Here is a 15,439-nt window from a genome sequence, read left to right on the forward strand (position 1 = left end):
ACGATTTTATTTGGGAACTTCGATGCTATGAAGTTTTAAATGCTTATTCGAAAAATGCCTGCAATGTTGAATTTATTCATCTCTGTCCCACTTAAAAAAAAATTCATAATCAATAATAATCAGTCATCTTTGAAGCAACGTAACTCTTCAACGTAGCGATTCCGGGTAGGTATGTCTTCAAGGAAACTTTAATCCTGAGTCAAATAGCTCAACGGGGGGCTCAGCAGACGTACCTACTCTTTACTGAGGGCGAGGGTGGTATGGTAAAATAAGACTACCTCTTCGTAATAATCATAATAATTACTACTCGAATTATAATATATAAAGAAGTTGCAATTTTATTCACAGCCGATTGGAAGGGTGATGACGTAAAAGGTGGCGAAGTCAAGTTCAATAGACATAATTTGGTCCTTTAGCAGTTACGTAGCAGGGATAATGCCTCGGATAATGCTAAAATTATAAAGAAGAAAATTCAAAATAAATCTAACTTTTGTGCCAAAACGTTGTTTATTTAACGACTAAGTCACTGTAAGTGCTTGAGAGGCTTTCACGAGTGAATGAGAACTGAATTATTTAAATTATTGCTGCTCAATTTTATAATTTATAATTATTAATAGATACGACAATGCGCACTTGTGTTTCATGGCGTGTGGGGATAGGTACCGAATGCCGATTTTTTTTCATAACTGAAAATCCAGAAATGAGCGAGGAAATGACAGGCCAATCCTCTTTTCAGATTTGGATTTGGTCTCGAGAATGTGTCATCCGTTTTCTTCTAGCTCTTATAATTCTCAGATCCCCTCAGTAGGCAACGAATTTTCCCCACCCTGTACATGAAGTAATCGAAAAAAACCACTGGTCACATCCAATAAATCAATCTATTACCTAATTTTTTTTTTCAATGTTTGATTTCATATTCAAGCTGGCATTCAAGTTTTATGTAAAACTAATTAAGGTTTATTCTCGGGTTTATTATGCTTATATCATGAACCAATGTTGAGATTGTAGAGAATTAATCGAGGAATGAATGCTTGGCTGAATATTCGGAAAAATATCTTCGGCAGTCACCTTGAATTTTTGTCATACAAAAAACATATTTGAACTCTTCCTGTTGAACGTAAAGTGATTTCTGTCGAAAATTGAATATAAAAAAGTCGCAATTATTCATTGAATCACTTCGAGAATTAGGTACTTCATGCATAATAGCTTCAGAAATAATTGAAAAGCACCTATTTGAAAGAAATCTATGTAAGTTTCCTTATTATGCAAACTGCATGAATAAGACATCAATGTTCATGATTTCTAGGTTTTGGTTTTTCATGGTTTTACAGGTGGGAAATGCTGTTTACATGTTGAATATTACCATTTTCCAAAAGTCCTCAAATTTCACGAGATAAGCCCTCAAATTGTGCATAACGCGATTGTTCGTGATTTCCAAGATGCAATTCTCTGAAAAAGTTCATTATCTGAAAAACTACACAAGATATTCGAAAAAACAAACGAATACGTGAAAACTTCGTAGCCGATTTCCCTGGAGCAGGCACATTAATTGGAAGTAACGAATTAGGTTATCAGTAGAAATATAAGAGGTAAGGGTAAGAAGTCTGATAACTGTTTCAGTCGTTCGATAATCCTGTCTTGCCTGAAGATCATGCATGATGATGGTCCGAGTGATGGTCAAAATCTTGGATTTTCAATCAGGAGCAAACAATAAGTCCTAGTCGAGGTCCTAGTGCTATAAATTTCTACCTGTTAAATACGTTTTTGCAAAAAAAGCGCTTTAGGTAGATGAATAATACGTTCATTTCACGATCTTTGACCAATCGAGATAAACTTTTTCATTACTCAACTAGCTTAATGAAGATATCAAAATAAAATACCGGTTCAGGGTCCAATGTCCCCTGAAATAAAACGAAAATTCAAAATTGTGATATGATGTGAATAAAAATCGCTGAAACAGAAATTGATAACACTTCGCAGCAAGTGGAAAAGTCACAAAGTCCGAAAATTGTTTCTTATTCGGCTCATCAGTGAGTATTAGAATTAGAATAATGTTAGTAATAAAGACGTCCACACTTCAATGATATGTCGAAGTTTGAAGTTTTATACAGGATGGAGACTAATTCGACGCTATCATCTTCCAAACTATAACAGATAGAAATTTCGTTTATTTACGAAAAAGTTCTGCCTTTGCAAGTCCTCCAACATGAAGACCATCAAATGTCAATAATTTTGTTTTAAATTGATAATATAAAATATATAGATAATATTTGAAAATTGTCTATCCCTTCTTTTTTAAGGAGGATTCCCATGAAAATGGTAAAATATACAATTTTTTTTTCAATCTAAGCAAGCCGATTTCCGCCGCGATTTCAGGATATGACTCTCAACTTTTTTTTATTATGGAAGCCATATTGAATTTTCATTTGAAAAATTAATAATAATATTCAATTCAGATGCATACCACCTGCTGACATGAATATCAACAAATGTTCGATCGGCATAGAACTAGCCAATTAGTCATCATCAGGACGACGAAAGGGAGTACTTTCCATCGAAGAAGAGTAAATGCCTGGATAAATGCTCACCGTGGTTTCGGCAATGAGTATCAAAGAGTAGATACTCTTTGGTTTCGGTCTCATTTGACCTCGTCAAAACAACACAACTCCTTCTCCGATGGAAAACGCTTAGAATTGACTTTCTTGTAGTAGCTCCTAAGTAGATATTATAAAGTAGGTACTTAAGCGCCATCTAGTAAGCAACGAGATCCAGTTCAATTTCCCTAATCGGAACCCAGACGAAGACAATGGCACATGTCTCATATTTCTTTTAATTCAGTACGTTGGACTGCAATCGAGACTGCAGGCTACATGCGCATAAGAAAATTCATTGCCTCCAGTTAAAGCGTTATTTCCCTTTCATTATTTACCTATAATAATATTTGTGTTCAGAATTCGACTTAGTTTGTTGGAAATCGAATAGAGAGAAGAATTTTCACGATATTTTTGAAAATATCTGCACTCATACCAAGAAGGCCATAAATTTTGATTTCAAATTGGTGTTCTCATTACGTATTGATGAATGAACGAAGAATGCAAAAGGATAAAAATTATCCTTCAGTATCTCAACGAAGATCAACCGAGAGATCAATTAACTGCAGGTTATTTCTAAGATATAAAATAAAATAAAATAATTTATTGATCCCTTTAGACATAACATTGATGTATGGGATAGGTCAACACTTCTACATATAACATCAGTTAATCCTACAAATAATACTCATAGGTATTTAAATAAGCATAAGTATACTTGTGTATACAAACAAATAAAATGTATAAAATATAACGACCCGATAAACTCGGATATGAATTTCCTACTACTGTTTAATGAAGAATTGTTGAGACTATTGAGAAATATTGTGTTTTTCTCGTTTTTGGTGTATACGTAGAAAAATTCTAAAATAAAATTCACGCTCTTGTTTTTATGAGTGGATTTATTTTCAAAATTCCCCTTCTCGATTCGAAGTCGAACAAACTTTGTAGTTCTTTTATTAAATACAAATATCATTCTTCATTTTTCATTGCAGTAATTCAAGCTGCCAGAGGAAAAAACAAGTTGAAGAAGGTTTCTTGAAATCTAGGAGGTCGATTTCAATCAAAATGGTATATGCGAGGGTATATGTAATTTTATTGATTGACGATATTATTGAAGGATTTCGAAATTTCAGGAGAAACGTTGGTAAAATGAAGAATACTCGAAAGAATATAATATCTAATACACTCAGAGGCAAAATTAACCGGCCACCCATCTCGAATCGCATATGGTTTGTTTTTCATAACTTTTTCTTCGACAACTTGGCGCAATGTGATGAGTGGGGAAATCGACAACCAATAAAACAATCATAAATATGTTTTGTTAACTTCTTTCCTTTTTATTCAACAATAATGAGTTCAGTCGGAAGTTGACATTCTCGTCGCAACGTTAATGTACAGGATAAATTTCTTTTAAAAATTTTTTCCAATAAAACCGAGGTGTTGGAAAGCCGTTATTTTCTCCACACTAAAAAAAAATGCCATTGGACGCAGCCGGAGCAGCTAAGGCTGTAGCACTTGCAGACGCTGGGTTCAGCCAGCGTACGATTGGAAGACTGCTTGGATATCCAAGAACCACGATACAAGATGCTATTCGGCGTTACAGAGATACTGGTTTGTACACAAGAAGGCCAGGACAGGGTCGTAGAAGGTGTACATCAGAGAGAGATGATCGTTACATCGTCTCGAACGTTATGCGAAATCGGTTCACAACAGCGTCTGAGGCTCGTAACCGCTTGTTTGAGGTACGGAATATTAGTGTGAGTCTTCGAACAATAAGAAGAAGGTTGGCGGAGAGGGATTTCAGAGCATATAGACCCGCTCGAGTCCCAGAACAGACCACAGTTCATAGAAGAGCGAGACTTGAATTTTCCCGAGAACACATAAATTGGACTTCCGAACAATGGAAAGCTGTTCTCTTCACGGATGAATCGAGAATTGCTTTACGACATCCTGATGGACATCAGCGAGTGTATAGGCGCCGTGGTGAGAGGTTTGCTGAAGGCTGTTTGGTGCAAACAGTAGGTTTCGAAGGTGGGTCGATCATGGTGTGGGCTGGCATTGCTTACGACGCCCGTACAGAGTTGGTCGTCTTTGATAGAGGCAGCGTTGATGCTCACAGGTACGTGACAGAAGTCCTTGAACAACATGTCATTCCTTTTGCGCTATTAATAGGCGATAATTTTATTTTAATGCACGACAACGCTCGTGCACACACCTCCAGAGTGGTCACCGAATACTTGGACGACGTCAATATTCGACGATTACCGTGGCCAGCTCGAAGTCCAGATTTAAACCCTATAGAACATGTATGGAACAATCTAAAAAGACGGATCCGGAGTCGTGTGCCACTTCCTACGACCATGAGTGAGCTAAAAGCTGCAGCATTTGAGGTGTGGGAAAATATTCCACAATGGGATATTCAAAATATTATGGATGGGCTCCCGAATCGGTTACAGGAGGTTATTAGGGCTAGAGGAGGAAATACGCGATATTAATGCGATGATTCAGAGCGATTTTTTCTTTTAATTAATCATTTTTATTTTCTGTAGGTTGACTGCAAAACGATATTTCCTTATTTTATGTTTCAATTAAACTATTTTACATTTAACATAAGTCTTTTTTTTTACTATAAAGGTTTGCCCAATGTAAAAACATCACATAATTAATTGAATTACCATAGAATTTCGAATGAATTCGTAAAATGTAGGTGGCCGGTTAATTTTGCCCCTGAGTGTATATAAAATTCTCGTGTCATAGTTTTCGTTACCGTACTCCTCCGAAACGGCTTGACCGATTTTGATGAAATTTTTTGTGCTTATCCGGTATCTATGAGAATCGGCCAACATCTATTTTTCATCCCCCTAAATGTTAGGGGTAGTCCACCCCTAAATTTTTAATTTAATTTTTTGGACAAAATTTTTAATTTCTATTTTTTTTATGATACAACATACAAAAATACATACAATCCTCAATTTTCACCCTTCTACGATCAACCCTTATTTTTTAATAGCCATTTTAGTAATTTAATCATTAGGAAATTATTTATATGGAAAAACAATGTTTGCCGGGTCAGCTAGTATAAGAGAATATCCGAGAATATCGAATATTTCCGATTTTTCATTATAATTGTAGAAAAAAAAAGATGGGTATTGAGATTTGGGAGATGTCATGTTGGATGACACAGGCAGAACTTTTTTTTCGCAAAAAACGAACTATACCAGAGTAGGTACAGTTCGGAAGATAAGAATGTTGAGCCTCGGTTGAGCATCGAATTTGTCACCACCCTGTAAATTACGTATATACAGAGTGAGTTTCAAATATGGAACAATCAAGTATTAGGTGATATGACCTTTATTATGGTGGTATTTACATTGTTGTCAGATCTATCCTGTTTCTTGAATAATAACAAACTTTGGTATATGTATATGTATATTTTTGCCTTTCGAAATCTTCACGAAATACTGAATATTTCTCAAGTAACGACGTTTCCCCGAGGGTTTTCCTAACCTAAATGCCATAATTTCCGAGGTATGTATTGATACCCAAATAAATTGTTTACTTAATATCTGTTAGAATTCACCTCGGAATTCACAAATTATTCAATTTTCACAGATGAATCGATCGAAGTAACATTCCTGACCTGACAGGTACTCGAATTTCGTAGCAAATTTCAGCGATTCATTTCCGTCAAATAGAAATGGGATTTCGAGTTTTCGTAATTTGTTTCATCTCATGGCGCGATTTGTTAATTTTTCATTTCCGATGTTTTTTTCATTAACTCAATCAGATCATTAGTGATTATTCACGAAAGGCATTGTGAACAAATTTTGCATCTAGAATGGTCCAATCGAGTCTCAGAATTAATAGTAGCCTCGTTGGTAGCTTTGCTGTTACAATTACAAAATAGGTTTCTTTCTCGGTTTCTTCACATACTGGATGGAAAAGATAGAATCGAGGATGGAATATTCAACATTTTAGACAATGAGTTATTATTTTTAATTAGACTAAGCACGAATAGTTCTAACTTGAATTATGTTGATGATTCAGTTTTTTATTCTGTTTTGTATTTCACTACATCAAAACTTACAAGTTTTATGAATGAGATGAAGTTATAACGAGATTACGAAATCTTGAGATATATTTCAAACACACAGAATGGAAAAATAATATTATCAGCGTCATATCGTTGGGAGAAGTAATTTTTGGATTGCATTTTTCAACTAGTTGCTAATTTTCTGATAAATGGAGATTTACATGTAAACATTTCTTGATTTATCGTAATTTATTTATCACTCGTGTTCTTCTGATATAATTCAAATAATAATTTCATCTATATCAGTGTTCATTAATGGTTACGAATTATTAGAAAAATTGTCACCTTTCCATCACCTTCTGCATTATATCTGATATTTAATGTATACATATTCGAAAAATCATATGTACACTACTTATATTGAGTTTTCCTCATGTGTTACAGATTCAATCTCGAATCCAATGGTAACACTTTAATGTCGTTTTATTGATCGATTAATGGGTTTTGTTTATGTGAGGAAGGTGAAAAGGTTTTTATAACAAATTTATATTATGGTAGATCAGGGTTTCATTACCCATACATAAGAGATTATAGCTACCAATTAATCAAATGAGAACAAAATTGATTATTTCCGCAGTGATCCAAAGAAGTCGATAATAAATATAATGACAAATTGTTTACATATTTTCGAATGCGATAAAAGAATGAAAAATTGATTTCTCACTTCCGATAATAAAAGTTTTGAAGGATTTTGGATTTAAGCGTGCGTGAACTGGTAACAAATCTGTTTAGTTATGGAAGCATCAATATCAGAGCTGTGTTTTACGTAATGTTTATCAATATTATTTTCAGAATGGAGTTTTTGTAATGTCAACAAAGTGCATTAAGAAGAAAATCTAGGACATTTCATTGAGACTTACTGAAATTCGGATTGATGACCTTCTGCACCACTTTGGGTAGTTTGTGCTTCCTGATAGGTTCTGGCGGACCTATAGCGGTGTAGTTGTGTGCACCATAGGAGTTGAGGAAGAGCAGATACTCTCGGGACTGCTGAATGTTGGCTCTGACTAGCTTCGAAGGATTCCGTTCAGAAACGCATCTTAGTTGCGTTCGTTGGGATGAGGTGTCATTCAAAAAGTAGAGTTGGATGTATTCATCGATTAAAGGGAAAGCGGAAGGGGATTTGAGTTTTCGTTGCACTTTGAAAAGTACCGAGTATTTATGCGTTCGTGAACGAACACTGACAGCTTCAGTTCGGGCCACGACGACGGTGTTAGCAAGAAATGCCTTCTGGGAAATGTCTTGCTTGGGACAGGGAGTCCTGGGACGGTTCCTACGAATTTTTCGAGGACCATCATTATTTTGCGCACGGATGGATCTATGATGATGCCTGATGCGGTGACGGTGAGAAAAATCGTCATCTTTAAGCCGCGCAGTCGCATATATTCTGTTCATAAAGTCGTTTTCAGGTGGCAATGATTCGAGAGAAAGGTTTCTTCTGCTGATATCTGTCATGGTTAGGCTATCTATGCGGAAACCAGAACAACAACTTAAAAAAGCTAAGATCACTAAAAATATAAAACATATGCATTTTTCGTACGATATTCCATACATGTCTAGTGCGGGAATGCGTGGTGATTTCTCACTGACAAATGCAGCGCGGTGGCGATTCGAAACCTTGAGGGCGATCCACCCGTGGTCTCTGATGATGGCTTGGCCGTCGAAGAAACGTCGTCACGAAGGCCGCCGGGCGGGGATGACGCATCTTTACGCGCACTGGACATCCCTGAGTTATGTCAGCATTGGAGACGTCCGCGGCCGCAAAACTGACGCCCGCTCACATGGAAGAGCACTTCACAAAAAATTTTATTCGAAAATAACGATTTTGTCGAAATCACTGGAGATTCCACTGAACTTTCTATTTCGAACTACGGAGCTGCCCTTTTCATTCGTTGCTAAATGGAGGGAGAAAATTGGATGGGGAAAAATGAAAACGCGCCTCGTATGAACGCCGCCGTCGTCGTCGTGGAGTGGTGGCCTGGAGCGTGGCCGACTGAGTCAGAAGGTTCGCGTTGGACTGAAAACTGAACTCGGTCCTGTGTAATCGGCGCTTGGCCCCCCACTTTAGCTCGACCATCTGCCGTCAGACGGTAGAAGTTCGGTCGCGTCGCGGCGCTATTCTATCTCCTCATCTTAGGATTTGCTAAGTAGACGATGACGAGCTGATGCTATGCAGGTGCAACGGTATAAATCTTCTTGGATACTCAGATAAGCTAGAAGCTACCCGTATTATAATACGTACTATGATTTACAGTTATAATTTATTGGTCTACGAATACTCTGAATTGAGTTGGCAATGCTTGATGTTTAGCTTTGGCAAAATTACTTTTTCTGAGGTCGTTCAAGAATGCCTACTTTCTCGGAGCAACCTTAGTCCACAAAAAATTCTAATCCGATATTTGGCCAGTAGCGTTAATTTTTAAAATTGACAAATAATGTAAAAATCGAAAGCAATCATTTTTTCGCTGAAATAGCTACAGATATGTCCTAATCTATCTCCTGTAGGTCCGGAAATAAAAAAAAATGCTTTATATGAATATTATAGAGCCTTAAATTTTGCGTTCAGCGAGACTTAATTCATATATTATTTTGGACTTCCCGTTATAAAGGGAATTGGTCAAAATTTGACCAATTTCTCCGAATTAATAAAAATATTTTTTTTAACAACAGTTTTTTGAGAATATCACCCAAAACTCGATAACATATTCTATTAAAGCGGAATCTAAAAAGTTATGAGCACAGAATATAGAATTCCGCGAGGAATATTATTGAAAGCGTTTGCTTTAATGCACCGATAAAACAAAATTAAATTTCAAAGTTGGGCTGTGCAAAGTGTTAATTAAAACCATAAAACTCACGTACCCCTCGCCAAGGTCAAAACCGTTCCAAACTAATCATGAAAAAAAAGTACCAGATTTTATACCCACAATAATTTACTATTTTCACTGAATTAATGTCAGCAATAGATCAGAAGAGATGAAAAGTCAACGTATGTTACAGGGTCTCCGAGTTAAAGTGTCCCTATACCTTAGTGTGGAAACTAAAGGAGCTAGAAGAAAAATTTATATACAAAACTGTAATCGATTGAACTTTTATTTTTTATATCCCACCTTGATATAGGGTACTCCGTTTTTTCACTGTGGGTATCAACTTTCTTATTTCAAATGGAACACCCTGTAAATTATTGCATTTTTGAATTCCTTGTCAAATTCTAAGGTAATTTTGGTATGACCACCATGGTCCTATATAGCACAGATTCTGAGATATTCGTCGTTTTCCTAAAATTTTGACAGCTGTAGGTGCTCACTAAAATAGCTGATACTAGTTTTCTAATGAATATATCAAAACCAAATTTGTCAATATATTGGATCATACGTTACATCTCTATTTTTAGCAATCTGATATAGAGGGTCTTCAAAAATTAAAGTTAAAAATTCAAATAGATGTTCAATCAAAACTTGATTTTTTCAAATGGAAACCTATTTTTTTCTTGTTTATCATATAGAGCAGGTTGAAATGAGCAAAAGTTGTTTCTAAACTTTTTCTGTTAATTGAATAGTTTCAGAAAAATGGACGATAAAGTGCATTTCTCCGTATAGAACCAACTATAATTATTAATTAGTAATGCACCTACATAGCTGCAACTCAAAGCCAACTATACCGGGTGTCCCAGAGCTTTTAGGCCAGCAAATATCTCAGTTACCTGCGGAAAAAAAAATTGAAAAAAATACTTGTCGTAGGAGACCATACGCTCTTTCATGCAGCATAGCAAAATCCACCCCCTGACAAACAACCCCCGAGAAACCACCCCTAACTTTTGTTTTTCAAATGGCACCCCCATGTTTTTTGTGCTTCAACTTACAGTTTTTTTCATTTCTCATTCAATGATATATCATGGTAGCTAGAATGGCATGCAGAATTATGGAAAATAAAAATACAAATGAAATACGAATTTATACGCTCAGCTGTATTGTTACTGCAACATTATACTAAAGAAAATGTTCAAAATGTTGGCCAGCACTTGCCACACATGCTTCAAGTCGCCGAATCATTTTATTGACTCTTTTTTTTTCAACATCCGTTTTTTCTTGTCTCTACAATGTGGACTAATTCGATCAGTCCAATTAACAGTACCCACTAACGAATTCAATTTTATCGAGTGACTATCTTTACAACTACATATTATGATATATCATTGATTGAGAATTAAAAAGAGCTGTCAGTTGAAGCCAAACAAACATGGGGGTGCCATTTGAAAAACAAAAGTTAGAGGTTGTTCCTCAGGGGTTGTTTGTCAGGGGGTGGATTTTGCTATGCTGCATGAAAGAGCGTATGGTCTCCTACGACAAGTATTTTTTTCAATTTTTTTTTCCGCAGGTAACTGAGATATCTGCTGGCCTAAAAGCTCTGGGACACCCGGTATAGTTATATTTGATGTTTTTGTTTTTTTGATAAATTTAATTCACTAGATTGACTAATGAAAGGCAAAAACACTCTTTTACTCTTAATCAGTACTCGCTTACAATAAAATTAAATTATTTCAATTTCAAAAGGAGACTCAACATACAGATTCATTTTTCATGAAATATTCAAGTAGTTGTCTGACAACACAAAAAAAAACTCAAGAATACACAATACGATAAGTGCTAGTTACCATATTCTATCAGCTTAATTAATTAATTATTCTTACGGAAAAATGCACTGTTTCATCCACATTTCTGAAACTCTTCACTTTACAGAAAAAGTTTGAATACATTTTTGACTCATTTTAACCTGTTCTACATGATGAATACGAAAAAAATATAGGTTGTCTTTTGAAAAAATTAAGTTTTGATTGAACTTCTATTAGAATTTTTAACTTCAAGTTTTGAAGGCCCTGTATATCAGATTGCTGAGAATAGAGATATAACGTATGATCCAATATGTTGACAAGAGCGGGGCAAAATTTGGTTTTGATACATTCATCAGAAAACTAGTATCAGCTTTTTTAGTCAGCAGCTACATCTGTCAAAATTTTAGGAAACAGACAGACGAATATCCCAGAATCGGTGCTATATAGGACCATAGTTGCCATGCCAAAGTTACCTTAAAATTTGACAAGGAATTCAAAAATGCAATAATATATAGGGTGTTAAATTTAAAATAAGAAAGATGATACCAACAGGGAAAAAACGGAGCACCCTGTATTAAGGTGAGTTTTAGAAAAGAAAAGTTCAATCGATTACAGACAAGTGTTGTATTTAACTTTTTCTTCTAGCTACTTTAGTTTCCACAATAAGGTATAAGCACACTTTAACTCGGACACCCTTTACATTGTTTACCAGGTAGGAAAAGCCTTACATTCCTAGACGACTGTGAAGGTGGTCAAGTCGAGGCGCAACCGGGACTTATCACAACAGAGTCAAGAAATCTGGTTTTTCCTAGGAGTTTAATATTTTTCCGAAAATCGTTCTAAATTCGACAGATATTAATTAATTTTGAAAAAATCGCAAATTATTTCATTCATAAATGGATAGTGCTTTGAAAATCGTAATGCAATTGTTGCACAATGTAGATATACCTACATATTCAAAACTTCGTTCTTCATTGGAACAGCAAGCTCACGAATATAGGGCAAAGAAATCGAAGAATTTAAATGGAAACCTACAGATAAAAAAGATTTAATGATTAAGGTAATTTACAAGGTTTCAATTTCTATTCAAATATCACATTTATTCATTTTTTAGGTTGCTCTATTGTTATTATTTCGTAGTTCTGAGGCCTGTAGACTGGATGAGTCTCGGGGATGAGTTATTTCGAATGACTACACGATATAGAAGACCTAGAATCGAAGCTTTCAATTAGCATTCCTGATTCGAAGACCAACAAACCAAGTTTATTATTTATAGTTAATCAGAGGTAGGTACTTGAATTTTTATCGAAACTCTGTTTCGCGAAGACCAGAAAATATGGATAGTGACAGATTTTTCTTCAAATATCAAAGGCAGAAAGGGTTGTAGACAATTAGTAGGAATATATCAATTTAGAAAAATGAATAAAATAGTTGCTTATTTTTTGAATTTGGAAAATCCGACAGAATATACTGCTTTCATCGGTCTTCTGCAAAAATATTAGTTTACTCTGATGCCGACATAACAAAAGAGGCATGACGCATGGAAATCTTCAAAGATTGAAAGAATAAATCGGAGAATCGCTCAGCAAAAAGGTTGAGGTGGAAAATAAAAATTTCCGAGTACAAAATAAGCAACAAAATAACCCTTTTACCACACAAAATGTTTCTCATAATTCTATGATAATGCTCCTCCAATTTTCAATAATTGTACTGTCAAATAACGATGATCGAAATTTAATTGTTCTGAAATTGGTGGTACCGAAAATCCCCTGTAGATGAATTTCGACGCAGAATTTAATAACAACTTTTATAGACATCACGTTCAACATAAATAGGTTGTTTTCGGATAAGATATTTCAAAAACTGGTGTTGAAACGAATATTCCTCTATTCTGAAAAATTAGTAAAATTTTGACAGTATTACAAAATATACGGGGAGTATAAGAACTGTCCCACTTAAGAGCATTAGGGCAGTTAAACATATACCGGATCGACCACAAAGTTGGCAGAATTAAAGTTATCTTTTTTTAAATAGAATGTCCCCTTTAGTATCACTTATGTCGATTGCCCATTCAATTTCAAATTTTTTTTAAACTGGAATCAATAGTTTCGTAGATATCATGCGATCAGGGGTGACTACATTAGATTACTTAGAAGCTATACAGCAGAAATATAGCTAGTGTTTCCTGTTTCGTAACCTAAATATGTATAGCATTAAGAGCCAGGGCCGTTAGTTGTCCTTGGTTCTCAATTTTCCAGTTATTTTTGTGGGTTGAAATTGTGGGTTCGATACGTTTGTTTCATTCCTCAAACCCCCCAAAGATAGCATTAGCTCGGTGATCATTGGCGGCTGCCTTTCCCTTCTTTGACTTACTATCACCTCATATTCGTAGACAGAATGCGATTATGAATTCCTGGAATAAATTTCAATCTTTTCCCGACTACATTCCAGAAAATACGATTCCAAGACAAAAGACGCGTGAACCTTCATTGTCCAACTCTTTCCTTAATTCGAATATAAAACAAAGACCTTAGGCAGTCTGAATGGAATACGTGCACTATTTTCAACAAAGAATTAGTTACTGATCCACCGAAAAGAGTTCCTGGTTTTGATCTTCCCAGGAAAATATGGTGTATTCTGAATCGTATAAGAACGTTGCGATAGTATGCTCTTGAAGTGGAATTCAGTTGTAACTGCGGAGAACCCTCGGGGGAACCAGAAGAAACCATAAACCATCTGGTTAATCATTCTCCGATTTATAAATTTCCAGATGGTTTCTGGACTATACATGCAGTTTCCGAATCTTTTTTGAATTGGGTTGTCAATTTTAGGTCAATCTGACATAGTTTTTCATTATAGCTCCTTCATTGAGGTTTAAAATCTACTTCTATAAGTATTGAGCAAACGTGATGAAAGTCATGAAAGTCACAGACATGTTGAAGATATTAACTTATTGATATTATTCTTATTATATTTTCAATTCAAGTCAACTGACCAAGTTCTCTTCAATCTTCTTATGTTGAATGGGTTTTCAGTTAATTCATTAATGAGGTTGTTTTCGTGACCTTGCAGGTTCTGCTGATATTAGTTGGAACGATTTCTGATGTCTTCTGTAATAAATGGTAGTCCTAGATCGTTATGAATTGTAAGATTGGAGAAGTAGGTACCAAGGGCCGTCTGTTATAAAGCGGAGTATTTTTGATTGGGTTCTCCGAATAATTCCGGTATTTGATGGTTTTGCACATCCCCAAAATTGAATGCCGTAGGTCTATATTGGTTTGATTATTGCCTTATATATATATCAGAACTTTATTTTCAATGGATAATTTTGCGTATGAGCAAGTACATGTTTCGAATTTTGAAATTGATCTGTTGTGTCTTTGCTTGAATATGTTTTTTCCAGGTGAGACGTTGGTCTAGACATATTGAATATAATTTTATTGTTTTACTTTTTTTTTGTTTCTGTTTTTTCTCTATTTCAGATAAAAGTTTCTGGTATCTTGGAGAAGACTTTCTGGATTTTCGTTTTTGTCGAAGGAAGGATCAATTTTTGCAGTTCCATTCAATTTAAAACATCTCAGCTTATTTCGTGAACAATTTCATTTCTTACAATCCACTACACTCACTCAGAAAGAAAGATTTTTTACTGAGGTTTTTCCCTAAGCTCTTGTATCATACACCAAATTGTATGGTATCCCGTTTACGCTCTCTGCTAAAAATGTATCTCATACACATGCTATAACTAATTATTGATTGCTGTTAAAGATTGTAATGCTCTTTATCAAAGGAATAAATTTATAGTATACATATATAATATCACCATCTATTGACATTCTACATTTAGCCCTGTTCACGTCATCAGCAAAGATTATATAGTTAACCTAACACTATAACCTTTGGTCATCAGTTTACAAATGGAAACCATTTTATGCGGTTGCGTAAGAGACAAGATGTTCGTAGTGTTCACTAAGATTCTACAAATAAAAATGTATATTCCCTATTCAAAAACTCTACTTGAGCTTTGAATCTAACTCCACAATCAGAGTGATTCGTCGCCTTGAGGACTAAAGAAAATTTGAAACATTTTTTGATCCACGCTTTTCCTAAAGAGTTATATATCAGTGAATCATTTAGAATAGA

General features: G+C 35.1%; 1 protein-coding gene across 3 annotated transcripts in view; it reads right to left on the bottom strand.

Annotated features, from left to right (window-relative positions):
• Positions 1–8,727, bottom strand: part of LOC123311185 (protein vein) — a 113,704-nt gene extending 104,977 nt beyond the window's left edge. For 2 of the 3 annotated variants that reach the window (XM_044894998.1, XM_044894996.1), the window contains exon 1: positions 7,548–8,727. In XM_044894998.1, coding sequence (XP_044750933.1) covers positions 7,548–8,241 — 694 coding nt within the window. In that variant the 5' untranslated portion in view covers positions 8,242–8,727. The remainder of the gene's footprint in view (positions 1–7,547) is intronic. The other variant, XM_044894997.1, reaches the window with a different exon arrangement.
• Positions 8,728–15,439: the final 6,712 nt, after the last annotated feature.

Source organism: Coccinella septempunctata, chromosome 4 (genome assembly GCF_907165205.1).
Source record: "Coccinella septempunctata chromosome 4, icCocSept1.1, whole genome shotgun sequence".
NCBI classification, from domain to species: Eukaryota; Metazoa; Arthropoda; class Insecta; order Coleoptera; family Coccinellidae; genus Coccinella; species Coccinella septempunctata.